The sequence below is a fragment of the Carya illinoinensis genome, chromosome 8 (assembly GCF_018687715.1).
Source record: "Carya illinoinensis cultivar Pawnee chromosome 8, C.illinoinensisPawnee_v1, whole genome shotgun sequence".
Lineage (NCBI taxonomy): Eukaryota > Viridiplantae > Streptophyta > Magnoliopsida > Fagales > Juglandaceae > Carya > Carya illinoinensis.
This window is the reverse complement of record NC_056759.1, coordinates 26,390,165-26,418,145: the sequence shown is the minus strand read 5'-3', so window position 1 is coordinate 26,418,145 and position 27,981 is coordinate 26,390,165. Positions and strand designations below refer to the sequence as shown.

The window sequence follows — 27,981 nt, the reverse complement described above, 5'->3', positions numbered from 1 at the left end:
TGCATTAGTAAATTTAAAAATGACATAATTTTTAAATTATAGTCATGTTTAAAAAATTTAAATTTACAATTTAGATCTAAACATATATTTTTTATCACTTTTAGATCTAGAAATAATTTTTTAAAATAATAAAATATAGTTAATATTTGAAGTGAAAATAAAGCGGAGCGGATTGGGTATCCGCCCCGCACCCCGCCCCGGGGATGCGGGGGCGGGTGGCGGGGAGGAAAATCTCACCCCCGCATGGTGCAGGGCGGGGTGCGGGGAGGGGGCTACCCCGCACCGTATGGTGCGGGTAGCACCCCTAGTATAAACTTATCTATTTCGAGTTTATGCCTAACCTTACTCCCTTCCTTATCTCTAACCTTACTCTGCGTGAAAATGGCCTTTCACAAATACAGCCCTACAGCAGCCAGCTAGAATTCTTTTTAAGTACGGATTTATTTAAATTTAAAGAATGTTTCATTTTATTTTATTATTATAAATTTTTTAAATTTTTATATATAAATAATAAATAATTAAATTAAATTTTAAAATAATAATAATATTAAAAAATAATATTTTATTTAATTTTTAATTTTAATCTAAAATAATTTTATCTCATCTAAAAACAAATTCTAAATAAATTAATTAATTAAAAAAACACGTTCGGAGTGATGGGTGATGAGAGTCAAATCCCGCAGCGTTCAGTGCTTCCGTGGAATATCGGGGGCATCTTTGTAATTTCGTTGGAACAGAAAGCGCATGAATGAGCAGTGAGCACGTCCACTGGCCCGCACTAATCTACATACTTCTGTCTGTCTCGCATGGCGTCTGAATGGGAGAGAGAGTTTGTAAGCGGACTCAGCTCTGCACAGACAAAGAAATCACTAAAAGTGTGAGCGTACGATAAGAAGAGTGAGGTGGGCGAGAAGGAAGCTGGTGTGCGCAAAGCAATGCCTGCTCATTTCTGAATTCGATGCTCTTCCTCCTCACGGATTTTGGCATATCTTTTCCTTTTGATTAATTTATTGAGCCTCGAATCACGCCTGCTCGCACCCTCAAAAATTGATAACGCGAGCCCGGGTTCATCGGCAACCCCTCCCTGTAAACTTAGTGCAACTTCTTCGCAGCAGGTGCCATAGTTCGTCAGCATTCGCAGCTTTTTTAAAAAAATAAAAATAAATAAAAGATTATTCATTTTCCTTAAAATGTCTCATTTCTTCATTGTGATTCTGAAGCTTCAATTGCGATTATCACAGGTTCTGATGCCTATATAAATTCTTTCGTTGTTTTAATTTTTGGCTGAAAGACGGTTGACCTCTCTGGGCCCGGCGAATAACGGTCAATAGATTAAGCGAACACAATTTTCTTCCTTTCTTCTTTTCTTATGATTTTTTTTTGCCATTTGCGTTGAAAAAAGTTAGTCAAGAGGTGTAACGAATGGTCTTCGGGATTTGGATCATTTGGTTAATCTCATTTTTTGCTGAATATATTGCTGCAGTTGAAACGGTTTATAAGTGGACAGGATCTTGAAGCCATTGCAACTCATCTTGAAGTTCTACTAAGTTTTGAGTCATTTGGCTCGAAAAAAGGTTACAAAGACTCAAAATCTCTCATCTTCTCTAAATTCCTGACATATTCGTATTTTTTATTTTACATTTTTTTATGGCTGAATCCCTTGAATGATTGGAAAATGCATATTCTGAAATACATAGGGTGATTTTTAGATTGGTTGAGAGGTGAAGATGTCTTCGTGGGATCATCTTGGGGAGCTTGCAACTGTAGCCCAACTTACGGGCCTGGACGCGGTGAAGCTGATTGGATTGATCGGGAAGGCCGCGAACACTGCGCGACTGCACAAGAGGAACTGCAGGCAATTTGCACAGCATTTGAAGTTAATCGGGAACTTGCTGGAGCAGCTTAAGATCTCAGAGCTTAAGAAATACCCCGAGACGCGGGAGCCTCTGGAGCAGCTTGAGGATGCGTTGAGAAGGTCCTACATCTTGGTCAACAGCTGCCAGGACCGGAGCTATCTGTATTTGTTGGCAATGGGGTGGAACATCGTGTACCAGTTCCGAAAGGCCCAGAATGAGATTGACAGATACTTGCGGCTTGTACCGTTGATTACTCTTGTGGACAATGCTAGAGTCAGGGTATTGATTCTGTTTCTTTTCTAATTTGTTGCTTTTCTTTTTTCCCTGTTTGTTTTATATATGATAGGAGTGATATTTGCTAGAAGAAGTAAAAAGAAAAAATGGAGAGAGCACATGGTTTGACAACGAGGACTACTTGCCAAAGGGCTGTTGAAATAAAAGTTTACCTGTAACCCCCCCAGTGGCAAGTCTCATACTGGTTTTTAGGTAGAATGTCAATTGTTGAAACAACAAAGATGGGTCAGCTGTGGGTGAGTAAATCAGCATTGAAGCATTCTAGTGGAAGAATTAGGTAGTGAGATTTGGTTCTCGAGGCTTGCTATGGGCGTCTGAACCTAGGCGAATTGGAGAACTGAATTTATTTGAGTGTTAGCAGCTGGCATATTGGAGTACTGAATTGGTTTGAGTGCCAGTGGCTGGCCTATTGAAGTACTGAATTAAGTTTTTACAATGAGTTTATAAGGCTGCCACACCTGAAACATAGGTTGCGGTTCCTTGTTCGGCATTGTTGATGATCTGCAAGAATGAGATGTCCATAGATGCATCAGTAGCTGGGTGGTAAGTGATACACCAAGTGGGAATGGCTTGCAAAGTCTATGAAATACTTATTGGCCTTGCATCCTCCCTCTGAAAGGTTCATCTTTGTTGGTTTGGATTGATATGAAGTTGTAGCAATGGTCAATGGGTAAAAACCTTTAGTAATTAGATGATCTCACTTTTTGGGCCCCTATGCCATATTAAGCTGAACTACCCATTGATTGTACTGAAGTCTCATGCCTTGAAATGTTCAGCTGCAGTTACAGGTTACATATCTTCATAGAAAGTACATATGAATCTTGATTTACCTCCAACTTTATAAGAATTTGCTCTCTTTTCTATATACATGTGGAGCTTGCCCAATTTAATCAACCTGCTTGTGCTGCAATTCCCTAGGAAGTTTGTGTAGCTTGATTGGGCTTATATGTACTTTTCTCTAATCCTCAGGAGAGACTTGAAGATATTGAAAAGGATGAGCGAGAATACACATTGGACGAAGAGGACAGAATGGTGCAGGATGTGATACTGAACCCAGATCCCTCAACTAATGATGCTATGGTGTTGAAGAAAACTCTTTCTTGTTCCTACCCAAACTTGCCTTTCAATGAAGCACTTAGAAGGGAAAATGAAAAGCTTCAACTTGAACTACAAAGATCACAAGCTCACTTGGATGTAAGCCAATGTGAAGTAATTCAACATCTGATAGATGTCACGGAAACTGCATCTACCAATGCCCTTCCGGAGAAAAATTTGCCTGAAAAAGGTCACAAGAAAGTGGAACAGAATTATTCAGATACCAATAGTGACAATGAGCATTCATCTGATGAAGGCTATCGTAAGAGAAGTGATACTCTTAAAACTTCAAGGTTAGTTTTCTTCATGTTTAAACTTAATATATGTTAATGTAGTTAGAATAAATGAAATTGTATTTCCAATGCTGTATCAGTATGATAAAAGATTTAAGTAGTTATACTAATCTCAAGTTACATGATCTTCAGATCCATGAGAAACAATTCGAGTGAATTTTTGTTACTTTATTTTTCCCTATCTTACATTATGTTTTTAAGCTAGACTAGACTTTCTAAGAAGATCTTTTTCATGCTTATATTGGTGCTTCTGGCCATATATCTCTGTACAGAAACACGTCTTCAGTTTCATCAGGCCATGATCTGCTCTCAACTAGAGGTTCACTTCGACATGAAGAATGGCATACTGATCTACTTGGTTGCTGTTCTGAACCTTGTCTATGTATGTTCTCTCACAGTGTGAATATATTGTCAATTAGATTGTAGTGATCTGGAAAGTTATTTTTTATTTGTGTGACTGTATAAACTTTTGTGTTTATCAATCCACGTGCTTATGCTGTCAAAATTTGATTGGAATTAAAATTCGTTTGCATTGAGTTGTGTTTATCAGTCCATGCACTTATGGTATGGATATTCTGCTCTAAATTTCTAGTTTCTCCTTTGTTCTAGCATATTTTGTGGTATATTGATTCCCACTTTTATTTCTCAGTGTGGCTCACAACATGAGCATGTTAGATGCAACTACTTGAGTACTTCAAAATATATTTTTTTCTTCAAGATTCTTAAGCTGGTTGTGCTTAGGGTGAATGATGTTCAAATGACGTCTATGTGTCGCACGGGTTGGGGTTGTGGAAAGATATCAGAAGAGGATGGTGCCTTTTTTCTAGTCATACTAGGCTTTTGACAGGTGATGGTTCTAAGATTAGAATTTGGCATGATTTATGGTGTAACGACAGTCTCTCAATTGGGTCAGGCTCAGTTAAGGTGGTGTGATGCTTTTATGGCACACAGTGAGTCCTTGGAGGGAGTACGAGTTGATCCTCTAGCTGTTCTGCAGAGTGGGGGCTCATCGGGTAAGGGGGAGTCTGATAGGGAAGGCCAGTTGATGCTTTATGACCCCTGTAATTACTCAAACGAGGGGGAGGAGTCAGCAGGAGAGGATCCTACCCCTATAAGTATGATCCCTCCTATTGTTTCTTCGGATTGGGTATTGAAAAAGGTAGAAGAATTGCAGAGTTGTTTGGGGATTTCGTGTGAGGGCTACGAAGATCAGTTTAAGGCATTGACTATAGCTATTGAGGCAGGACAACATGGTGCAGGGTCTAAAAAAAATAGGGAGTTGAAGAGGTTGACGTGGTCCATTAATTATGATGGAAAGGAGGGGAGTGCAAGTCATGGTAGAAATAAGGGGAGGGCTGGAACAGTTGTTAAATGAAGCCAAAAATTATGAGTTGGAATGTTCGGGGGCTGAACGAGATTAATAAACGCCTTCGAATAAGAGCCTTATTGAGGCAATGGAAGGTGGATATCATTTGTTTGCAGGAGACAAAATTTAAGATTATTAATAGAAGAATTATTCGGAGTGTATGGAGTTGTCAATGTGTAGATTGGACATACTTACCTTCGAAAGGGGCCTCAAGTGGAGTTTTGGTTGTGGGATAAGAGGGTGGTGGGGAACATTGACGAGTTTGTGGGAGAATACTCGGTGGGGTGTCTTTTTAAAAATATAGATGATGGTTTCTTATGGGCTCTTGCTGGGGTATATGGTCCTAACTTGGATGGTGAGAGGTGGTTGCTTTGGGATGAGCTAGCTGGCCTAAGTGCTTGGTGGGAGGCTCCTTGGTGTATTGGCGGGAATTTTAATGTGATAAGATTTTCTAGCGAAAGATCAGGGGAGAGACGACAAAATCAAGCTATGGTGGATTTCTCAAATTTAATTTTTGAGTTAGGTTTGATGGACATACATTTAATGGGAGGTGAATTTACTTGGTCTAATAACCTGACGTGGTCAAGATTGGACAGATTTCTCATTTCTCCCTCATGGAAGCTACATGACCCAAATTTAAGCCAGAAAAGGCTCTCGAGGATATGCTTTGATCACTTTCCTGTAATGTTAGATTGTGGTGGTATTCAAGGGGGTAGAAGGCCGTTCAAGTTTGAGAATAAGTGGTTAAAAGCGGATGGGTTTGTGGACTTGATTAGACAATGGTGGAATTCATACTTATTTGAGGGCAATCCAAGCAACATATTGGCCTACAAGCTGAAAGCTTTGAAGAAGGATTTGAAGATACGGAATGAACAGGTACTTGGAGATGTAACGTCACAGAAGAAGAGCTTATTTCAAGAACTACAAAGCTTGGAGGGTGTAGGGGATGAGAACAACCAAAAAGATCAAGTAGTTTCTGAACTTGAACGATTGACCCTTATGGAGGAGATCTCATGGAGGCAAAAGTCAGGGCTTTGTGGCTTTGGGAGGGGGATAAATGCACAAAGTTTTTTCACCAAGTCGCTAATGCACATAGGTGGTTTAATTCCATTGAGTCCATGAACATAGATGGTGGTGCTTCCTCCGACCAAGTTGTGATAAAGGAGCACATGGCTGGCCATTTTGAACATTTGTTGTCGGAACCTCATGCATGGAGGCCTACTATTGATGGGTTAGTCTTTGAGGCTATTGATCAAAATAGTGTGGCTTGGTTGGAGAGACCATTTGAAGCGGAAAAGGTACATCAAGTTCTCTGGAAAATGAATAAGGATAAAGCTCCAAGGCCGGATGGCTTCATTATGGCTTTTTTCCAGACTTGTTGAGAAGTGGTGAGGGAGGATGTATTTCTGGTTTTTCAGGAATTTTTCAGTTATGGCAAATTTGAGAAAAGTTTAAATGCTACTTTTATTGCTATAGTCCCTAAAAAGGTTGGTGCAATAGAGGTCCAAGATTACAGGCTGATTAGTCTTGTCAGTGTGTATAAGATGCTTTCAAAAGTTCTTGCCAATAGGATGAGCACGGTCTTGATGAAGATTATTTCTAAGTCACAAAATTCCTTTGTGAAAGGGAGAAAAATTTTGGACTCGGTCCTTATAGCTAATGAATGCTTGGATAGTAGGATCAAGTCGGAAGCTCCAGGTATTATTTGCAAACTAGATATGGAGAAGGCATATGATCATGTTAATTGTGATTTTCTGATATATATGGTAGGGAGATGTTGTTTTGGGGAAAGATGGAGGAAATGGATGAGGCACTGTGTGTCAACGGCTCGTTTCTCGGTTTTGGTAAATGGAGATCCAGTGGGCTTTTCTAAAAGTTCAAGAGGACTACGCCAAGGTGATTCATTATCACCCCTCTTGTTTGTTCTAGTAATGGAGGCACTAAGTAGAATGGTGTCGGCTGCAATAGAGGGTGAATTTTTCTCAAGTTTCTCTGTGGGAGATATCCATAGCTCTACCATTATTTCTCAGCTTTTGTTTGCAGATGACAGCTTTCTATTTTGTGAGGCAAATGCAGGGCATATCCAATCTTTGAAAGCCATCTTACTTTGTTTTGAAGCAGTATCCGGGTTGAAGATTAACCTTACTCAGACGGAGATGGTCGCGGTTGGTGATGTAAACAATATTAGGGGGTTCGCTAACATTTTGGGTTGTGTGGTTTCTTCATTACCTTTGAAGTACATTGGTCTTCCGTTGGAGGCTCCTTTCAAAGCTAAGTCAATTTGGGAGGTGGTGCTGGAAAAATTTGAGCGGAGGCTAGCTGGGTGGAAAAGGTTGTATTTATCTAAAGGGGGGCAGATCACACTTATCAAGAGCACTTTATCAAACCTTCCAACATACTATCTTTCTTTATTTCCCCTCCCCCACTAGCATTGCATTGAGAATGAAGAAAATTCAGCGTGATTTTTTGTAGAATGGAATAGGTGATGAGTTTAAATTCCACTCAGTGGGGTGGGACGAGGTTTGCTTTCCTTTGAGAGAGGGTGGTTTGGGGGTTCGTAATGTGAGGGATTTCAATAAGGCTCTATTAGGTAAATGGTTGTGGCGTTATAACTTTGAGAAGGGGGCATTATGGAAAGGGGTGATTGACACGAAGTATGGTAGTGAACGGGGGGCTGGTGTTCTAAAGAGGGCAGGGGGGCTTATGGAGTGGGGCTATGGAAGTATATACGGAAAGGCTAGTGCTCCTTTGTTAGTAATACTCGATTGTGTGTGGTGGATGGTAGTAGGATCAACTTTTGGAAGGATGTGTGGGTGGGAGACATGGCCTTGAAGGAAGTTTATCCCACGATTTTCAGTATTGCAAGGGAAAAAGAAGCTAAGGTGGCTGATTTGCAGGTAATCAATCAAGGTTCCCAGGAGCGGAACATTAGTTTCACTAGGGATGCCCATAACTGGGAAGTGACTGTTTTGGTGGAGTTTTTGAACTTGCCGTAAAACACTCCTATTGTTGCCACAACTGAAGACTTGATAGAATGGAGACCCTCTAGGAAAGGGAAGTTTTCGGTACGCTCATTTTATGACTCTATTACCATACAACAAAGGCACAACTTCCCTTGGAAGAACATCTGGAGGAGTAAAGCACCAACCAATGATGCATTTTTTGTCTGGATAGCAGCTCTAGGGAAGATTTTGACCATAGATAATCTTAGACGACGTGACCTTATAATCACGGATTGGTGTTGTTTGTGCAAAAATAGTGGTGAAACGGCAGACCATCTACTTTGACATTGTGATTTTACTCAAGATATTTGGAACTACTTTTTCAGCAGAATGAGAATAGCATGGGTAATGCCGGGCAAAGTGGTTGAACTGTTAGCCAGCTGGAGAGGGATCACTGGGACACTTCAGATTGCAGACGTGTGGAAAATGGCTCCTTTATGTATAATTTGGTGTATATGGTGTGAAAGAAATGAGAGGCTTTTTGAGGATAATGAGCATTCCTTGAATGAGTTTTGGAGTTTCTTCTAGAAGACTTTGTTTTTGTGGGCCATTTCTTTAGATTTGAATGGTCTCAGCTTCCATGATTTCCTTGTAATTGTTTATAGTTCTTAAATAGGTGTATTCACATGTATACTTCCAGTGTACCTAGGCTATGCCTATCTTTATATCAATGAGATAACTTATTACTTATAAAAAAAAATGACAGTCCCTCAAGGAAAACTTCATTGAGGTATACACCCTTGTTTGTGTAGGAGGCCCCGATGGTTGATCTATCGGAGTTCTCTAGTAGCACTGCTTGGTGGAATGTCAGTTTCTTCAGAGTGGCTTACGATTGGGATTCAAAGAATTCAAGCTCTTATATTCTAGTAGCTTTTTCTTGGAGGTGCAGAGAAGACTCTTTGGGACGCTTCCAAGAAAAGGAAGTTTATTGTTTGATAATTCTATCAAGTCCTTCTACCTCAGGATGCTAACCTGTTTCCTTGGAAAGCGTTCCCAAGAGCACTTGGACGGTCTCCTTGGGAAAGATCCTCATTGCAGACAATGTAAGGAAATGTCATTTATCATTCTAATAGATTAGTATTGTACATGAGGAAAAAGCAGGGAATCTGAAAACCCTCTTTTACACTATTATGAGATTGCCAAAGCCTAGTGGGATGAGATTTTTGGTAAAGTTAGGGCTGGCTTGGCGCCTTGGCCTATGCCTAGAAGGATAGAAGACCTCTTTGTAAGTTGGAGATGGTTATATGGCAACTCACAAATTTCAGCTGTGCCTGGTATGGTTCATTTGGAGGGAAATGAATGATAGGAATTTCGAGAATCACAAGTGGAAAATGGAAGAGCTTAAAACTTGCCTCTTCATATGGGCATCTGCTATTGATTTTAATGGGCTGAATTTTCGTGATTTCCTTGTATCTTTTTCTAGTTCTAATTAGGTGCTCCTCTTATACACATTCTGTGTACTTTCGCTATGCTTTATTTATTTTTAATAAAATACTTGATTACATATATGTATATATATAAGCTAATTTAACTGAAAATAATATGACAGCCTCGTGGTTGGCATTGTAACACTGTCACATCCTGGTATTCTTATGTTCTTTGTATTCTAACTGTGCCAGTTGTTTTGCAGGTATAAAGACGCTTCTCTTTCCTTGTGGGACATTTTCAAAGATTGCTACTGTAGCAACTAATAGGCATATATGTAAGTTAGCTCAACTTCTTCGGCCTTTCTGATCAGGTCTTGTCTACATACCTTATAAGTAAATGTAATAAAGACTATCAATTTGAATTAGTGGCCATACCCAATACTTCTGCATCTAAGTGTTCCATGTTTCTATCAATCCTTACACTATAGTAGTAGATTCTAAGCTGAATGGAGTTATAGAGGTTCAGTAAGCTAGTTATATATAGGGCTTGTCTAAAATATTGGGTTTAGTTTTCAGTCTTGCAGGTGGAAAAAGCAGCCATTTCTTTCTCCAGCATGGACTTGGATAGGTAGATTTTGGGTCAAACTGGTTTAGCATTGTGATTTTATCTGAACTGTGTTTCCTAGAAAGGAACAGGACCGTACTGTAGTATTTATTGATGCTGACCAGTGGTAAATTCGTGACCCCACTCTGTTACAATTGCAGCAATGAGGCCATTGTTTTGGTTCAGCGGTGATATGATTTTTAGGAAGTAGAGGCACAAACACATTTTTTCCTTTGGAGAACAGACAGAAATAATGGTTCCATCATTTTTTTTTAGCTGAATATTTGTTCAGGTTACTAGAGTTCAGTGTTAAAATCCTTTCCTGACTTCCTCTTACATCTTCAACTGCTAGCCTGCTACATTGTTGATTTTATGGGAGATATTATTGAATGAACCTTCTCTCAATCTAACGAGTTCAAATTGAAGTAAACGAAAGGAAAATAATAAATTAAGAAGCATTATGAAATCATATAAGGTCTTGTACAATATATTTGACACGGTGATTGAAGACAAATTAAGATGAAAATAGAAGTGATTGTAGTTTTTGTAGCATTTGGAAGCTTACAAAGAAAAATATTGGTTTTCTGATCATCAGCTTCAGGGCAAGCATGCAATGATTTGATGGCATATTCGTTGATATTGTCATGCTGTTGCTATACTTGCAATGTCAGAAGAAAGCTTCGCAAGATGTTTAACATTACGGTAATCCCTCTCCCACTATATGATCGGTACTTTTCTTGTGGCAACACTATGTATCAGACACATCAACCCCCTTTGATAATTATCACCTTCTATAAGACTAACGTTCTGATGCTAAGAGCATTGGCATCCAATTATGTAATTTTCTGCTTAAAATTTAGCTAGAAAAGACATCATACTTTTTTACGTAATCTAGTTCCCATACCTTCCACATTGAATTATCAAAAAATTTCACTAAACCATTAAATAATATATCTTTTTTGTAATATTAATTCTCGCTGAACTATTGAACTACAAGTATTAAACTAAAACAAAATATTATACAACGGATTTAGCTGAGTTACAGTATCCAGCAATATGTTGGATACTGTAGCCAAAAAGTAGCTGAAAGTTAAATTAGCCAGATATTTGTTTAGTTCAATGTGGGATTGCTTTGTGCATCTTTAGTTAAATTATACATTGCTATATAGTACAGAGAGAGGAATGCGCTGCTCTTACCTTGGATGAGAATTGCTATTCCTTGATGCCATTTATTTGATACAGCACGTCACCTAGCAGATCACCAAGCTCACAACCTGCACACAAGATAATCTAATATCCTTTGCCTGAGGTTTCCTGGTGGGGATTCTCCAACAATCAAGTTTGTTACTTGAGAATGTAGATTGAATGAGGGAGTAAACAAAAAAAGGCCAAAAGCCCTACCTGTCATGGGTTCCCTTTTATACGTCTCTCTTGTAACTGACCTGTTTCCTCTAAGTGGGTTCGTATTGAGGGATATCTGGGTAGTTATTGGTAGTGTGGTGCCTGGCAGTTGCTAGATCATGGGGGTATTGGATCCATAATCCTTGGTCCACGTGTTTCTCATGCCATTAAGAATATGCCCTTGTTTTGAGTCTTGACTACCTCTTCAGTGGGCCTTATCTGGGCCTGGGTCTTGTAGGAAAATATACCCAACACTATTGATGGATCGTTTTCGTGAACATGTACCTTTCAGTGCTCATCTAACGTAAACAGTTTTGAAGATTAGAAGTTTTGGCTATTGTGAAAATTTTGATCTGTAGGTTTATATGGGAAGCGTAGGTACATCCATATAAGAATGACATTCTTTGGGAGGAATATTAATATCTTTGGGTGAAGACCTACCATCCAATCTGTTATACCTGTTCCTTATAATCTTTTGCAAGAAAATATTAGGTAATGTGTTTAGGCAAGGTTGAGTTGGATTCAAGATATGTAATTCTAAGTTAACCCCCCTCCTCAAGTCTTTCTTGTTGTATTGTATTCTGGTTTCTCCAAACTATGACCCTCATTTCCTCTCTTTCGCAGGGAGGCTCCATTGATGATTTTCTTTCGCATTTGATGTGTTGCTGCTGTGCCCTTGTCCAAGAATGGAGAGAGGTGGAGATCCGTGGGGCTTATGGTATTGTCCTCTGCATTGAGCTTTGCTTAATCTTGTCCAATGTTTTAGTTCTCTGATATTGAATAGAAGAAAAGCATCAAAGTGACTCCTCTTAAATGAATTTTGAGGATACCGACCTGTTCTCAGAAAATTTTCAATTAATTTGGTGGATACGTTTACTTCAAGTCATAATAATGATGTTGTTTCTGGTTGGGCTTTCTTGTGACTTCTTTTACCCGGATGTAAACTATTCCAACTTGCAGGTCTTGAGAAGACAAAGACAAGCCGTCCACCCTTGCAATACATGGAATCTTAAGTGATAGAATGGAAGTCTTGATAGTATGAAACTTTTTATGAACCTTGGCAGCAGTATATAAGGTCAATACTTTTAACCCATATATGCATTGTAGCTGTCTATATCTTCTAAATTCAGCACAGGGTGTATCATAGACAGTTTTTTAGTGTTGTCTCACCTTGTTAATTATTTTATTTTATTTATCATGTCAGTTAACATTGCCTTGAGGATTGATGGGACTCGTATCTTGTGGGTAGCCTAAATATTTAGTAATTGAAAAATAGGATGGATTATAGTGCATGTACATATTATAACTCTTTTAACTTATATATATATATGTGTGTGTGTGTGTGTGTGTGTGTGTGTGTGTATGTATGTATGTATGTATGAATGCATGTATGTATGTATGTATATATGTATGAATGTATGCTCCCATGATGATAAACAAATAGGTCTACTTTATATACCAGGACCTTAATTTATTTCTCCTGTTAACTATCTATCAAAAAATTATAAGTAATAGGTTTTTTCAATCCTAATTTTTATCATACTCAATTACATTTGGTGATGTGGCATATTTTAACTGGGTCTTATTTTAGGTTATTGATAGAAAAAGCTGACTTAAAATATGATATATCACTTTGTGACTCAGAATGACAAACTTTAGGATGAGTAATAAGATTACTAAAGAGCTATAAGGTATTTTAGAGTAATAGCATACTCAGTTACATTTGGTGATGTGGCATATTTTAATTGGGTGCAAATTTTAGGTTATTGATAGAAGAAATCACTTAAAATATGATATATCATTTTGTGTGACTGAGAATGACAAGATTTAGGATGAGTAATAACATTATTAAAAGACTGTAAGGTATTTTAGAGAGGGGGGATATTTTTATCCTATTATAAGATGTGATATCATTCAAGTTTTATGGTACAACACATAATTAAAAACAAATATTTATTCAAAAGAATTTAATGGCATTACATGAAATCATAATAAGTATTTATAATTACTAATAATTATAAATAATAATTACTTATCCACCAGTGGTATTAGGGTTGGTTTGGTTATACAAAACCAAAATATCTCATCTCATATAATCATTACAACTTTTTAAAGTTTACGCACAAAATATAAAAAATAATTTAATTTTTTAAATCCTAAAACAAAATTGGTATTAAAAAATTATATTATAATAATATTTTGTTTAATTTTCAATAAAACATCTTATTTCATCTAAACTATATAACCAAACGAAGCAGCATAGTTGCCTCTTTGACTAAAAAGAAAACGAGTTTTGAAGTGGACATTTCGAAATGGCAGCATCGAAATATCAAAAGTATTTACATATATGGTCAGCTTGTTTAATTAATAGAAACTCTATCAGAAACCGGCTAGGGGAACCGAGGAGAAACTGTGTTTTATGTGGTAAAAGGTAAATGATACCATTTTCATCTTTCTTCCTTTTTATCTTTTCATTTCACTAAAGAGATTTTTTCCATCTTGTTTAATCTTTCCACAGTCTTCCCTTTTCATTTCATTTCAAGTTTTTTTCCATCTTCCCTCTGTTTACCACCTTCCCCCCTCAAAATCCCTCTTACCCCCATTTCCAAGCCTCCTTTCCATCTTCCCTTCTTCGTCTTCCACCTTTTCCACTCGAAATCTAACACAAGAAATTTGCGACGAAGGACCTTTGAAGCCAAAAGCCCATTCCCACATAAGCCCTACATTCCCACTCGAAATTGACACATAAAACCTAGAACAAATTTGACTTGTTGGTAGCTTGTATGGCTCATGGAGTCATGAAAAAGAAGAAACATTAAAATTGGACGGTTTCCCAAACTTTATTCTCTCTACTCAATGGGAGGGATGGAAAGCATATGGGGTGGAGATTACTTAGAATTCAAGCCATAGAGATGGATTTCAGAGCAAGGAAGAATGATGCATGTACCATCTAACAAGTTTACAGTATTCAATGCAGGACCCAAGACAAGATCTACCACTTGTTCACATAAAGATGAGCAGAGAAGGACAAGACACCCACATGAAGACGATGATGAAGAGCTCTTCAAAACCCGAAGACGACGACGGTAGTGATCTCTTCTTTCTTTCAGACCCAAAATTGTAGAGGTTTTCTTCCCAGACTCACGTGATTTCTAAACTTTCTGAAATCTGAATTTTCCTTCCTCTTTCTCGTTTTCATCTATGTTATGTTTCGCATTTTTTTTTTTTTTAGGTAACGTGGTATGCCGATTCCCCTATGGTTTCGCACCTCAGTTGCATGTAGCGAAATTGTTTAATTAATGGAAAATCTTTCACTAAATTCCCAGCTTGCTTGTATTAGGGAAATTGAAAATTTGCAGTATTTTTTGGGGTTTAAAAATAAAATTAGTTGATCATGTGATTTGTCTCAAAATTAAATGACTTTTTTTTAATTCAATTTTTACTACCTATTGTTTTAATAACCTTCAAATTCTTTCTTCGATTAGAAATTTGTTTATAAAATGTGTTGAGAGTGATAAGAAGAAAGTTGATCCTACATGAATTCGACAAATATATAAATATATATATATATATATATATATATAAATAATTAATCAAATCAGAGAAAAGGCTCACTCATTGACTCAACACAAATTTGAAAAACTTGATATGAATTAACACCAAGCTTAGTTTAGATTTAAAGTTGATCTTAACTCATCTCATTTAATTATTATAAATTTTTCAAAAATTTACATAAAATATAATAAACAATTTAACTTTTTCAAATTTAAAAACAATAATAATATTAAAAAATAATATTCTAACGATATTTTATTCAACTTTCAACTTTCATCTCAACTCACCATCTAAATCTCACCAAAACCTATTGTAATAACCAAACCAAAAATAAATAAATAAATACATTTTGTTTTCTCTTCAAATTCCTATTAAAATGAAGAGAAAAGCTGGGGAGCGGTCCGGCTACTCTCCCTCGTTAAGCAGCCCTCCTACTGTTGTACGCCACGTAAGCAGTGTAGTGTTTTTAAGCTACACGTACATACACTTGATCACAGACCCACAAATACTGCCCCCTTCCTCATTCCTTCGTCTTCCATACCATCCCAACTAAACGAAATCCCACCCCACACTCATCTCCTACGGCACTCGACCCAAAAGGTGGCAAGGACGGAGCTTGACCACTATACGAGATGTAAAATCAAATCTTCAATCAACGTTATTTCATTCGGGACATTATAATGAAGCATATTTTGGAAGCCAATCTACAAATGCCAGCCGATTGTATCATCAACAAAATCAAAACTTCCATGCAAGTCCAGACACGATCCCATGGCATACAATCAACAAATTAATCTTATAAAAAAAACCCAAAACCACAGAAAGACTCCGGAAGGTAGAGGAAATGGAGGAGATTCACTCGGAGCTCGGACTGACGGCGTTGTCTAGAAGGTCCTTTTCAGTAGCTGATCAAAAACTCGGGGCTTTGTAAAGCTTAAATTCATAGTGCTTAAGCTCCAAAACGACGACGAAGACGCAAATGGCTGCCTCCTAAAGCTCTCTCATACTCTCTCTCTCTCTCTAAAGACTTGCAGAAGAGTGAGAAAGTTCAGATTTTTACTTAAAAGAGAAAACCTGTGGTGATTCTACGCGGTGAGTTCTAAACAGTCTATAGTGTTTTTTCCTAGGTGTCATCGTGTCAACGGAGGGCTGCTTTTCTATCTATAACAGCCCGACCGTCCCGCAGCGCTTCTGTAAAATGAACATAGAATTTGTCATATGAAGTGGGCATTTCTACCTTGAATTTACACCTCTTCTTCTTTTAGAAAAATCTTACTCATCATCTTCACACCATAAATTACAGATAATTTTTTAACTTTTTATTTTTTTTCTCTTACCAAATATATAATATATGGATGATGAGTAAAATAAACTTAATTAATTTAAGAAAATTAAAAATAAAAAAATAAAAAATAAAAATAAATATAGTATGTGAAGAGATGAATAGCAAAGTTTATTTATGAATAATAAAATGGTGTTTGAAGTTCGGAGTAAAAGATGTTCTTTATGTAATAGTGTTTTTGGAATTTCCACAACCTTTTATATTTTCTATGACGCTGAAACAAACTATAAATTGCATTCATTACTTTTTATTCAAAGCATAACTCTTGACGATGAAAGGGAAACTAAAACAATTAATTTTAACCCAAAATTAAATATTTCTTTATACCTAAACTCTTAATTCATTGTAACTAACGTGACAGATAATCAAGCCAATCAGTTTTTTAATAATTTATGTGACATAGATATTTAACAAAATTAATGATGTTAAACGATTGCTAGCTATACTTTGGATCTTACCGTAGCTATGAACTTTAATTTTATTTTCTACATTTTTTTTTCTGTTTTTTGAAAATATTAAGCAAGTTATAAATTAAAAAATAATATGATTAATGATAAGAAATATAAACTATTTTTACATTTTTTTTTTTTGATAAAATGAAGGATATTGCTGTAAAATAGAGTATCATTATTTTATAAAAATGGTCTTTATATAAAATAAATCTAAAAAGAAGGTTGTAAAATGACTTATGCCTTCGTGATTATGTCGCTTCATTGAAAATGAATTTTAATTTCACAAAACCTCTTTCTTAGAGATGTTAAATAGCTGTACAGCCGTAAGTTTATTATTTCTCAATCTTAAATATTATTAGATATAAGAAACGAATAATATTACATACAGTTATGAAATGTGTAAGTATGATGAATTTTTTTAAAAAAGAATAAGATTTATTATTAAAAATTAATTTTTTAAATAAATTTCATATTTACTTTTTTTTTATAGGTAATTTCATATTTACTTTTTTTAAAAAAAAAACAAATATATACGATGTTTATGAAATCCACTACTGTAAGTATTATCTTTTTTAATAAACATATAGGTATAACACGTAAAGTTAAAAAGAGAAATGCTAAAGCTCCCAAATTTAGAAGCTTTTTTAATTATCGAAAGATTTTTTTTAACTTAGTGATTAAGTAAATTTTTTTAAGTAATAGTGTGAATTTAAAAAAATTATTTAAGAATATAAAAAAATGAATACAAAAATCAATTAAAAATTAAAAAAAAAAAAAAGATGCATGCATTCGAGATGATAATTCAGTACCCGAAACATGACTCAACTTAAAAATATGAGTTTTGCTATCTATAAATAAAATCATATACTAATCTGCATACTAATATTGATTCTTTCGTATTTAAAATTTAAATTAACATTATTTTTAATAAAATTTAATTTTGATCAATTATATTAAATTAATGTACATATTAATACGTAATTATATTTACAACTAAATTATTCCTAAAAAAATTTAGTAATGCCATATAAGCTCTACACGTGCAAGTACAGGATAGAAAAAAGTAGTACCCATTAACAAACTGTTTGAATAACCTTTTAAAAGGTCGCCCTGCGGCCGGTACCTCCATTGATTTTGTATGCTTTTTTATATATATTTTTTTATTACTTTTTAATATTTTATTTTAAAAAAATTATAATATTATTATAAAATACTTACTTAATCATTAATAAAAAATAATAATAAACGATCTAACGTGAGCTCCAGCTGGCTCCCATCATTTTTTTGACCTTTTTGGTAGTAGTGTACCTCTTCAATTTGTCCACTTAATACCGTACTAGTGTAAATTATATATATATATATATATATATATTTTTTTTTGAAAGGAAGAGGAGGTTCCAAAGAGAACCTCCTTTCTGTATTCACTATTAGATAGAATAAAGTTTATTCTGAATGATAGTCTTCACTATCTCCTCAGGTACACTTTCAATCCAGACACTCTCATCATTTACATTCAAAGAATATCTCGCTAAACTGTGTGCTGCTTTATTACATTATCTGTATGTATGCTGTACTACCCAACTGGATCTATTCTTCAATACTTCTCTAATATCTTCAATTATCTGTCCGTTCCATTCCCAATTCTCCTCCCTTCCATTCACTGCTTTGACTATACCCAAAGCATCCCCTTCAAAAACTACATTTACAAAATTCAACTCTGCACATAGTTTTAAAGCTCTCCAAAGTGCCTGCATTTCTGCTGCATCTGGTTTAGACACCCATTTCCTCGAGCCACATAGTGAAGCTAAAACCTCACCCTCCTCATCCCTGATTATTATTCACATTCCCATCTTCCCTTCCTTATCTTTTAATGCCGCATCCCAATTAGCTTTCACTGTATTAGGTGCAGGTTTCTGCCATCTACACAGGTTCCTTCCCACTGCACTACTTCTACTGCATTGCCCTTTACCTTCTGCTGCTTGTGCCAGTTGAAACTCTGCTAGACTATCAACAGCCTGCTTAAAGAGGAATTTAGGATCAGTAAAAGCATTCTCAAAAACAAATTGATTCATTCTCAACCAAATCTTTCTCATAACAGTTGCCACTAACTCCAACTGCTCCTGTGACAGGATCTCCACCATTTTTGCCCAGACTACAAAGAGGTCCTTTTCACTGCATCCCCATTTCTGTACAGGGCTCTCTATCTCGTTCCACACATCAGAAGCACTCACACAATTCCGAATAGCATGACCAATAGACTCCTCTTCAGACTCGCATATAGGACAGCTTGAATTCACAATAATCCTTCTCTTCAAAAGATTTTTTCTGGTAGGTAGACTATCAGTAAGAGCCTTCCACATAAACATTTTGACAACCCTTGGTATCTTTAACTGCCACAACACTTTCCACCCTTCTTCCTTCCTTGCTGAGGCCTATCCTTTAAGTTCCTTTTTCCAATTCATCCCCAGGTAGTATGCACTCCTTACACTGTAGATACCATTTTTTGTATGAGCCCAGATCAACTTATCTTGCCTGCTTGTGTGACTCAGTGGGACTTTACACACCAAATTCACATCCTCAGCATTCAGAATGTTTTTCACCACTTCCTCATTCCACTCTCCACCCTCCTCCACCATTAACTCCCTCACTTTAGCATCAGCATGAAGCCCTTTAACAGGGGATTGAATACTAAATGAAGAAGGTCTCGGGACCCATTTATCTCCCCAGATCCTTATATTAAGCCCATTTCCAACTCTCCATACCAGACCCTTTCTCAGTAAACTCAAGGAACCCCACAAGCTCCTCCATATAAAAGAGGGTCTCTGGCCTAGATTAGCCTTAAGCAGATCAACATATCTGAAATACTTCTCCTTAAGCACCACTGATGCCATGGTCTGAGGGAGTGTCAACACCCTCCAACATTGTTTAGCTAGCAGGGCATTATTAAAGCTGTCAAATTCCCTAAAGCCCAATCCCCCTTCATTTTTTGATCTCCCCATCTTACTCCAACTGCACCACTGTATCTTCTTGTCATTTTGCTTAAATCCCCACCAGAATCTCGCCATTAAAGTAGCTATCTCCTTACATATCCTCTTCGGTAGTTTAAACACATTCATATGATAATTTGGAATTGATTGAGCAACTGCTTTCAACAATATTTCCTTCCCTGCTGGAGACAAAAACTTATTCTTCCAGTTATACACCCTCTCCCACACTCTATCCTTTATTCCTCTAAAAGTATTATATTTAGACCTCCCTACCATGGCAGGTAAGCCCAAATATTTCTCACAGTCAGATTGAACTCTAGCTCCCAACTCCTGCACTATTCTGTTTTTAATAACTTGATGCACATTCTGACTGAAAAACAGTGTGGTTTTTTGTTTATTCAAACTCTGACCAGATGCCCCTTCATACTTCTCAAGGATACTACAGATTTTCCTCCATTCAGTCCAATTAGCCCTCCCAAAAATAATGTAGTCGTCGGCAAAAAGGAGATGGGAAATTTTAGTACCACCCCTTACAACACTAACCCCTTTTAACTCCTTCAACTGTACTGCCTCATTGATCATTGAACTCAAACCCTCAGCACACAGCAAAAACAAGTAAGGGGACAAAGGATCCCCTTGTCTTAATCCCCTAGTTGGAATGATAGTATCCCTCGGATGACCATTGATCAGAATAGCATAAGATACTGTCGTTACACACTCCATAATCAACTTCACCCACCTCTCTCCAAAACCCAACCTCTCCATAACAGATTTTAAAAAAACCCACTCCACCCTGTCATAAGCTTTAGAAATATCTAGCTTCATGGCCAAACTGCCCACTCTACCCCTCTGCCTAGTTTTCATAGTATGTAAAACTTCATAGGCAGCTATTATATTGTCAGTTATAAGCCTTCCAGGGATGAAAGCACTTTGACACTTAGAGACAACCTCATCAAGCACCCCTTTCAATCTATTGGCCAAAGTTTTTGCAATGATCTTGTACATCACATTGCACAAACTTATTGGCCTATAGTCATTGACAGATCTTGGCTCTTTTTATTTTAGGGATCAAAGCCACATAAATATGGTTGAGGAGATGTAGCTTACCATCACCATTGAGAACTGTCAGGGCTGCCTCACATACATCATGTCCTATAATATTCCAAGATTGCTGAAAGAAGCTAGCCCCAAAGCCGTCTGGTCCAGGAGACTTCAGTGGCCCTATCATTTTCAGAGCTATCTCAACTTCTATTCTGGTGAACTCCTTCTGCAGCTTCTCATTCATGGAGTCTGAAACTCTTCGATCCATTGCCCTCAAGCAGCTATCAATATCCTCTCTTCGTGGCTTAGCAGTTTTATAGACCCCCGAATAATGGCTTACAAAAGCTTTCTCAATATCTCCCTGAACATTCAAAAAGCTGCCCTGAAAGTCCACTACTGACCTTATTTGATTCCTGCTCCTCCTTTGATTGGTACAAGCATGAAAAAATTTCGTATTCTTGTCCATTAGCCTATACCAGTCCTTCTTGGCCCTTTGTTTCCACTTTGTGTCTTCCTGTTCAAGCAAGGTTCCCACTTCTTTCTTTTTTCTCTTCAGCTTCTCATAATTCAGCAGACCCTCTTCTTCATTCAGTTCTTTTATTTCCTTTGTAAGCTGAACTATTTTCCTCGGCCTATTTCTATCTTTCCCTTTAACAGTTGCTGGACTCTTATCACAAGATCAGTATTCTTTTGACTTCTATCCCAGACTTGCTTCACCACATCCCCAAACCCCTCCTCTTTTAGCCAGCTAGCCTCAAATTTAAAAGAGAAACCTCTTCTTAGCTTCTTTGCACTCAATTCCTTCATAGTCACTAGCAATGGTGCATGATCTGAAGTTCTAGCTGGTAACCCTTCCACCCTTACCTCTCCAAACACTTCTCTCCATCTATTATTCACCACACACCTATCCAGCCTCTCCTCAGTGAAGGAGTTACTCCAAGTAAAGGGGTAACCACAGAAACCTGCATCAGATAGTCCATTATTCACTAAGACCTCACAGAAACTACCCATTTGTGCTTCAGCTCTCTGTCTACCACCTCTTTTCTCCTCTTGGCTTGTTATCTCATTAAAATCCCCCACTACACACCATGGTAACTGGCCCTTTGGATTCAAACTAGTTAACAAATCCCATGACAAGTGTCTTTTCCCTGTTTCAGGGTGTCCATAGAACCCTGTAAAATACCACTCCTCCTTTGTTTCTTCATACCTAATCCGTGCATTTACATGCCACTGAGAATAGCTCAAAACTTCCACTTCATTTTCTTTTTTCCAGAACAACGCTAAACCTCCTCTCCTCCCCTCTAGATCCACCACCAAACACCCTTCCATTTTCAACCTGTTTTTTAAACCTTCTACCCTGCTCCCTTTCACCTTAACTTCAATAACAAACACTAATTTGGGCTGCTTTTCCTCCACCATAAGGCAAAGGTCCTGAACTGTTCGAGGGTTCCCAAGCCCTCGACAGTTCCAACTAAGGAGATTCATAATGCTTGGCGGGACTGCCTAGCAGCCACCGCCAATTCCTCTTTTCCAGTAATCACCCCTCCCTCTTCCTTTCTAACCTTCTTCCCAACCTCCATTCCTTCACCATCCCCCTCCTTACCTTCCTTATTCCCCTCCAATTCCTCAATGGGCCGTTTCACTCCCAAGACTGGTTGGAAGCTGCCCTGACTGTCAATTAGCTCCCTTGCCCTCCTCTTCCAACTACTTTTTTTTATTCCTTTTTTCTTTCCCATTCCTTCTCCCACACTCACCTCCCCTTTCAACCCCAACCCTTCTACCCCCACATCCAATTCCAAGGGACACTGAGCTGCAGAATTCACTACTGTATTAACACAAACACCTGATCTGCCCCCCTTCCCGACAGAATTTTCCAACCTCAGCTGATCCAGTACTTTGTCCCTTACCTCTACCACTACATTCTCCTTGTTTTTCCCCTCATCCCTTCCTATCTCACCCTTTCCCACTCCCGAACTCCCCTCTCGACCCACAGATGAACTCCGGTCTTCAAAAGAATCTCCAACCCCCTCCTCCTTACTTTGGTCTCCTTTCCTTACGTGTTTCTTCCGAAATACAGTATTTGCTCTAAGCCATGGTCCATATGGTTTGTCCACCACATCCACCTCTGTGCATTCCCCTTCCCCGTGGACCATTTTGCCACAATTAAAACAAATTCTTGGTAACTTCTCGTACTGGAATGGAATCCAGCACTTTTTTCCATCTATCTGCATTGTTCTCCCTCGAGCCACCGGTTTCTTCACTTCTCATTCAACCTTGACTCGCAGCATTTTCCCCCAAGCCAATCCATCCTCCTGTACATCTACCGCACAGACCTTCCCAACTGTGTTCCCAATCTGCACTTCCATTTCCTTATTCATAGATCCCAGCGGCAGGTTGTACATCTGGATCCAAAAGAATTCTCGTTCAAAATCCATTTTGCTCACTTGAGTACTCCCATCAAAATCCTTCAGCACAAAAACAAAGTTATCGAATAGCCATGGACAGCCTTCCATAACCTTCTTCTTGTCACTAGTTTTAACGAAAGAAATCACGTAACAGTTCACTCCAATCTCTTTGACCTCTAATGGCTTCCCTACCTTCCATATTTTCTCCATTGTAGTCCTCACTACCTCCCTTCCAATCCGCCTCTCAGACCAGATTCTACCAACGATACTCCGTGCTTCTTTGTCATTCCCCCAATTCTTCTCCCCCTTACTCACCACGATAGGACAGATTTCCTCCTCAGAAAGTTTCATACGCGCCCATCTCTCCTCCATCTCCTCCATACCTCCCCTCTATCCACCACCGTGAATAGATACTTCCACCCTCCTCCGTCGTAACAGAAAGTACTTCCTTCGCTACACCTCAAAACGCTTTCGAGAGAAAACGGTTGAGAGCAGAATTTTTTTTTTAAATAACAGTTATTTTAAAAAACAGAAAATCTACACAGCAGTCTCACACTTTTTCACACCATTGAAAAATGTAAATTTACTATTTTACCCTCTTTTATTTTACACTGGTGTGTTAGGTGTGGGGCTGCTGTGTAGCAGTGCTCTTTAAAAAATATTCTATTTGTGTAAATTATATTATTTTTACTTCTATTTCAAGCATTTTTTAATTTTTTTTAAAAATAAAAAAGTATCAATATAGTAATTATCACTTCTATTTCAAGCATTTCGTTTCGATCGAAACCATATCGTCGTCGCAGAAGATCACCCTGAAGAGTCCCGATGGCGAGTCTTTCGAGGTCGACGAGGCTGTGGCTCTCGAGTCTCAGACCATCAAGCACGCGATAGAGCTTTGCGCCGACAACGTCATCCCTGTTCTCAACGTGACAAGCAAGATCTTGGACAAGGTCATCGAGTACTGCAAGAAGCACGTCGAACCGGCCAACTCTGAGGACCGCACCTCCGAAGATGATCTCAAGGCCTGGGACGCGGAGTTCGTCAGTGTTGACCAGGCCACTCTCTTCGATCTCATTCTAGTTTGTTCTCTTCCTTCGCCTCTGATTTGTTCTATCTTTTTATGGCTTTGGTTCGTGTGGGCGATTCTTCCCCTCATGGGTTTCTCGCGGCTTGGGACTCTGAAATTTGGATCTGAATTGATTTCTTTTAAGTTAGGGTTCTGGATTAGGGTTTCGAACCACGTTTTTAGCGTGATGGTTGTTTTGTTAATTTATGATTCTGGGTTTTGAAACTTAGGGTTTTGATTATTTGAATTTGATTTGATTATTAATGTCAAAGTTTTAAATACAGTTGTTTTCGTTGTTTGTTGAATTATTATCATACTAATGGAACCCTAGGAGTTGGCTCAAGTGGTAAAGGAGTTGGTGTTGGTGGTATGCTCCTGCCAAGGTCTAAGGTTTTGAAACTTCTTTGGTGCAAACAATCTGGGCAATTGGACTGGGATTTTTTTACCTGACTTATTGCCAAGGGCTTGTACACCTCTGAGATTAGTCAGGACCCTGTTCTAGGACATTCGGTGCCAATAACAAGAAAAATATTCCTACTAATGGGTGATTTGTTGGTAATTTACTGTTAACACGTGATGATGCGCTGCGGGGTGATGGAGGCTCCTTGAGTATGCAATTATTGGACCAGATGCTTCAAACTGATTCTTGTAGACATAAATAATGTGGATTTTCTAGTATTTCTGTTCTTTGCCAATACGTGGTTGATTTCAGGGTTGTATTTTCTTTACAATATGTCTTTGTTGTTGCTTTGTTTTTTTTTTTTGTCCAAAGTTTAATGTTCTAATTGCTTTGTTGATTTCGTTTGCTTCGTCGTTGATACTGCAACTTAATTTCTTTGAGGAGAAAGTACCTATTTTGTTTGAAGGTTCTTTCAATCAGTTAACACAAACTTTTTTTTTTTTTCTTTTTTTTTTTTAAATGTCTACCTTATTCTTTAGGAGTAATTTTGTTTATGTTCCTCAAATGAAAATAGCTTGATTTTATGTGAAGGAAAGATATTTTGGTTTGTTTTAAAAATCATTGCCAAGTTGCATTGTTAATTGTTTTACGTTGGCCCTATGCTTGTGATATTTTTTATGATTGTTGCCGATCAAAAAAATATTTTTTATGATTGTTAACACAACAAAAATATTTCTGTGATGTGTATTACGATTGATGTTGATGTTCATTATGGTAATATGACCTGGTTATTTTTATTGATCTTTGAAAAGTCCGAGTTTTGCTAAGAAATATTTGTTCAGTTGTGGTTCTAGTAATGTTGCCTTTTTCAGGCTGCAAACTATTTGAACATCAAAAGCCTCCTGGATCTGACATGCCAGACTGTGGCGGACATGATCAAGGGAAAGACCCCAGAGGAGATCCGTGAGACCTTTAACATCAGGGATGACTTTACCCCGGAGGAAGAGGAAGAGGTTCGTCGGGAGAACCAGTGGGTATTTGAATGATGTATTGAGTGATAATTTTTAGTGGGACTTGGAAACAAAAATGTGATTTACAAACAACTTGGTTTAAGGGTTACTATGTGGGTTCATATGTTAGGCATGTTTGTTTTGGCTTTATCTTCGCTATATACAATCGTGTAGTGCGCAAGTGTCATGTAATCGCTTTAAAAAGGTGTGGGGTTCATTATTAAAAAATTAATTTCTTTTCATGTGGATCTCGTATTTATTTATTTTTTAAAAAATAATTGCACGGCGCTTGTGCACTCAACAACTATCATTTCTCTTTTTTATCTTTATCTTCCCCTGTTTTAAACTCTTGCTTTGTTGAAATCGTAAAACCCTTTGAACTGTAAATAATATTCAGATTCTGATTGGGGGCACTGTTAGTAGATGGTTCTGCCATCAATTTCTCTGTCATTTCAATAGTTTATATTCCTTATTTATTGTGATAAGGAATATATAAATCTCTGTGCATTTGAAAGCTTTGTTCTGTCTGAGTGTAGCACTCACCAATTTAGCAATTGACAGAGGATCGGTGGTCGAGGATTTGAACTTAGCATGGCAGGATTCAGCTTCTCCCTCTTCATATCCATTCTTTTTAATAGATTCCCTTGGTCGTGTGCTGTGAGTGGGAAGACAGGATAGGGTTTTGGTGGTGGATTATTAGATTTGGAAAATGATTACCTTGGCACACGTTTACAACTACACATTAAATGAAGGTAGTTTAGGAATGTTGAAATTCATTTTTAATGAAGTATCATCTTAATTGCATTGGTTGATTGTAAAATGATTATAAAAGAGTGGTAAGTTTGCTCTTTAAACCGATCACATATTTTTGCACTAGTTGTCGAAGTGAGTGGTCACATATTATTACATATATGGTCAGCTTGTTTAATTAACAGAAACTCTATCGAAAACTGGATAGGGGATCCGCAGAGAAACTGTGTTTTACGTGGTAAAAGGTAAACGATACCATTTTCATCTTTCTTCCTTTTTATCTTTTTATTTCACTAAAGAGATTTTTTCCATCTTGTTTAATCTTTCCATGTCTTCCCTTTTTCATTTCATTTCAAAGTTTTTCTCCATCTTTCCTTTGTCTACCACCTTCGCCTCGCTTCCATCTTCTCTTATTCGTCTTCCACATTTCCCACTCGAAATCCATCATAAGGAATCTGCGACTAAGGACCTTTGAAGCCAAAATCCCATTCCCACATAAGTCCTACCTTACCACTCAAAATTGACACACGAAACCTAGAAGACAAAAGAAGCCAAATTCGACTTGTTGGTAACTTGTATGGCTCATGGAGTCCTGATTCCTGAAGAAGAAGAAACATTAAAACTGGACGGTTTCCCAAACTTTATTCTCTCTACTCAATGGGAAGGATGGAAAACATATGGGGTGAAGATTACTTAGAATTCAAGCCGTAGAGATGGATTTCAGAGCAAGGAAGAATGATGCATGTACCATCTTACAAGTTTACAGTATTCAATGCAAGACCCAAGACGAGATCTACCACTTGTTCACGTAAAGACGAGCAAAGAAGGACGAGACACCCACATGAAGACGATGACGAAGAGCTCTTCAAAACCCAAAGACGACGACGACGGCAGCGATCTCTTCTTTCTTTCAGACCCAAAATTGCAGAGTTTTTCTTCCCAAACTCACGTGATTTCTAAACTTTTTGAAATCTGAATTTTCCTTCCTCCTCATTTTCATCTGTGTTATGTTTTGCTCTTCTTCTTTTTTTTAAGCTAACGTGGCATGCCGATTCCCCTATGGTTTCGCACCTCGGTTGTATGTAGCAAAATTGTTTAATTAATGGAAAATCTTTCACTAAATTCCCAGCTTGCTTGTATTAGGAAAATTGAAAATTTGCAGTATTTTTTGGGTTTAAATATAAAATTAGCTGATCATGTGATTTGTCTCAAAATTAAATGACTGTTTTTTAATTCAATTTTTACTACCTATTGTTTTAATAACCTTCGAATTCTTTCTTCGATTAGAAATTTGTTTATAAAATGTGTTGAGAGTGATAAGAAGAAAGTTGATCCTACATGAATTCGATAAATATATATATATATATATATATATGTATATAAATAATTAATCAAATCAGAGAAAAGGCTCACTCATTGACTCAACACAAATTTGAAAAACTTGATATGAATTAACACCAAGCCTAGTTTAGATTTAAAGTTGATCTTAACTCATCTCATTTAATTATTATAAATTTTTCAAAAATTTACATAAAATATAATAAACAATTTAACTTTTTCAAATTTAAAAACAATAATAATATTAAAAAATAATATTCTAACGGTATTTTATTCAACTTTCAACTCACCATCCAAATCTCACCAAAACCTATTGTAATAACCAAACCAAAAATAAATAAATAAATACATTTTGTT

The 27,981-nt window shown here is 37.3% G+C and overlaps 3 protein-coding genes across 10 annotated transcripts; 2 read left to right on the top strand and 1 right to left on the bottom strand.

Moving 5' to 3' along the window:
• Nucleotides 1-779: 779 nt before the first annotated feature.
• Nucleotides 780-27,383, top strand: LOC122274775 (protein MID1-COMPLEMENTING ACTIVITY 1-like). 8 transcript variants are annotated; one of them, XR_006228328.1, is made up of 11 exons: nt 780-1,115; nt 1,242-1,323; nt 1,484-1,574; nt 1,710-2,135; nt 3,120-3,538; nt 3,811-3,920; nt 9,537-9,608; nt 10,473-10,579; nt 11,903-11,996; nt 12,239-12,353; nt 27,065-27,383. XR_006228328.1 is itself a non-coding variant. In XM_043083804.1 (10 exons), exons 4-10 carry the CDS (start codon nt 1,728-1,730, stop codon nt 12,289-12,291), a joined length of 1,263 nt encoding a protein of 420 aa, XP_042939738.1. In that variant the 5' UTR covers nt 780-1,115; nt 1,242-1,323; nt 1,484-1,574; nt 1,710-1,727; the 3' UTR covers nt 12,292-12,599. The 8 variants fall into 8 exon arrangements, 5 of the variants coding, with proteins under 5 accessions (XP_042939738.1, XP_042939739.1, XP_042939740.1 ...); XR_006228327.1 differs by lacking the exon at nt 27,065-27,383 and adding an exon at nt 14,256-14,597; XR_006228329.1 differs by lacking the exon at nt 27,065-27,383 and adding an exon at nt 14,244-14,597.
• On the bottom strand, nt 18,466-18,993 carry LOC122274550. Its single transcript, XM_043083580.1, has one exon. It carries the CDS (start codon nt 18,991-18,993, stop codon nt 18,466-18,468), a length of 528 nt encoding a protein of 175 aa, XP_042939514.1.
• LOC122274549 (SKP1-like protein 1A) lies at nt 23,810-25,778 on the top strand (the record flags this gene model as incomplete). Its single annotated transcript, XM_043083579.1, has 2 exons — nt 23,810-24,139; nt 25,399-25,778. Coding segments are annotated over 2 exons (504 nt in total), but the record flags the coding sequence as incomplete, so codon positions are not given.
• Nucleotides 27,384-27,981: the final 598 nt, after the last annotated feature.

What these genes read in the sequence shown, in the direction of transcription:
- LOC122274775 (XM_043083806.1), top strand. Translation starts at nt 1,728, where the DNA reads ATGTCTTCGTGGGATCATCTTGGGGAGCTTGCAACTGTAGCCCAACTT. An exon ending in GATACTCTTAAAACTTCAAG is followed by an intron (nt 3,539 to 3,810) that starts GTTAGTTTTCTT and finishes ATCTCTGTACAG; the next exon opens with AAACACGTCTTCAGTTTCAT. An exon ending in AGCAACTAATAGGCATATAT is followed by an intron (nt 9,609 to 10,472) that starts GTAAGTTAGCTC and finishes TCTGATCATCAG; the next exon opens with CTTCAGGGCAAGCATGCAAT.
- LOC122274550 (XM_043083580.1), bottom strand. Translation starts at nt 18,993, where the DNA reads ATGTTTATGTGGAAGGCTCTTACTGATAGTCTACCTACCAGAAAAAAT.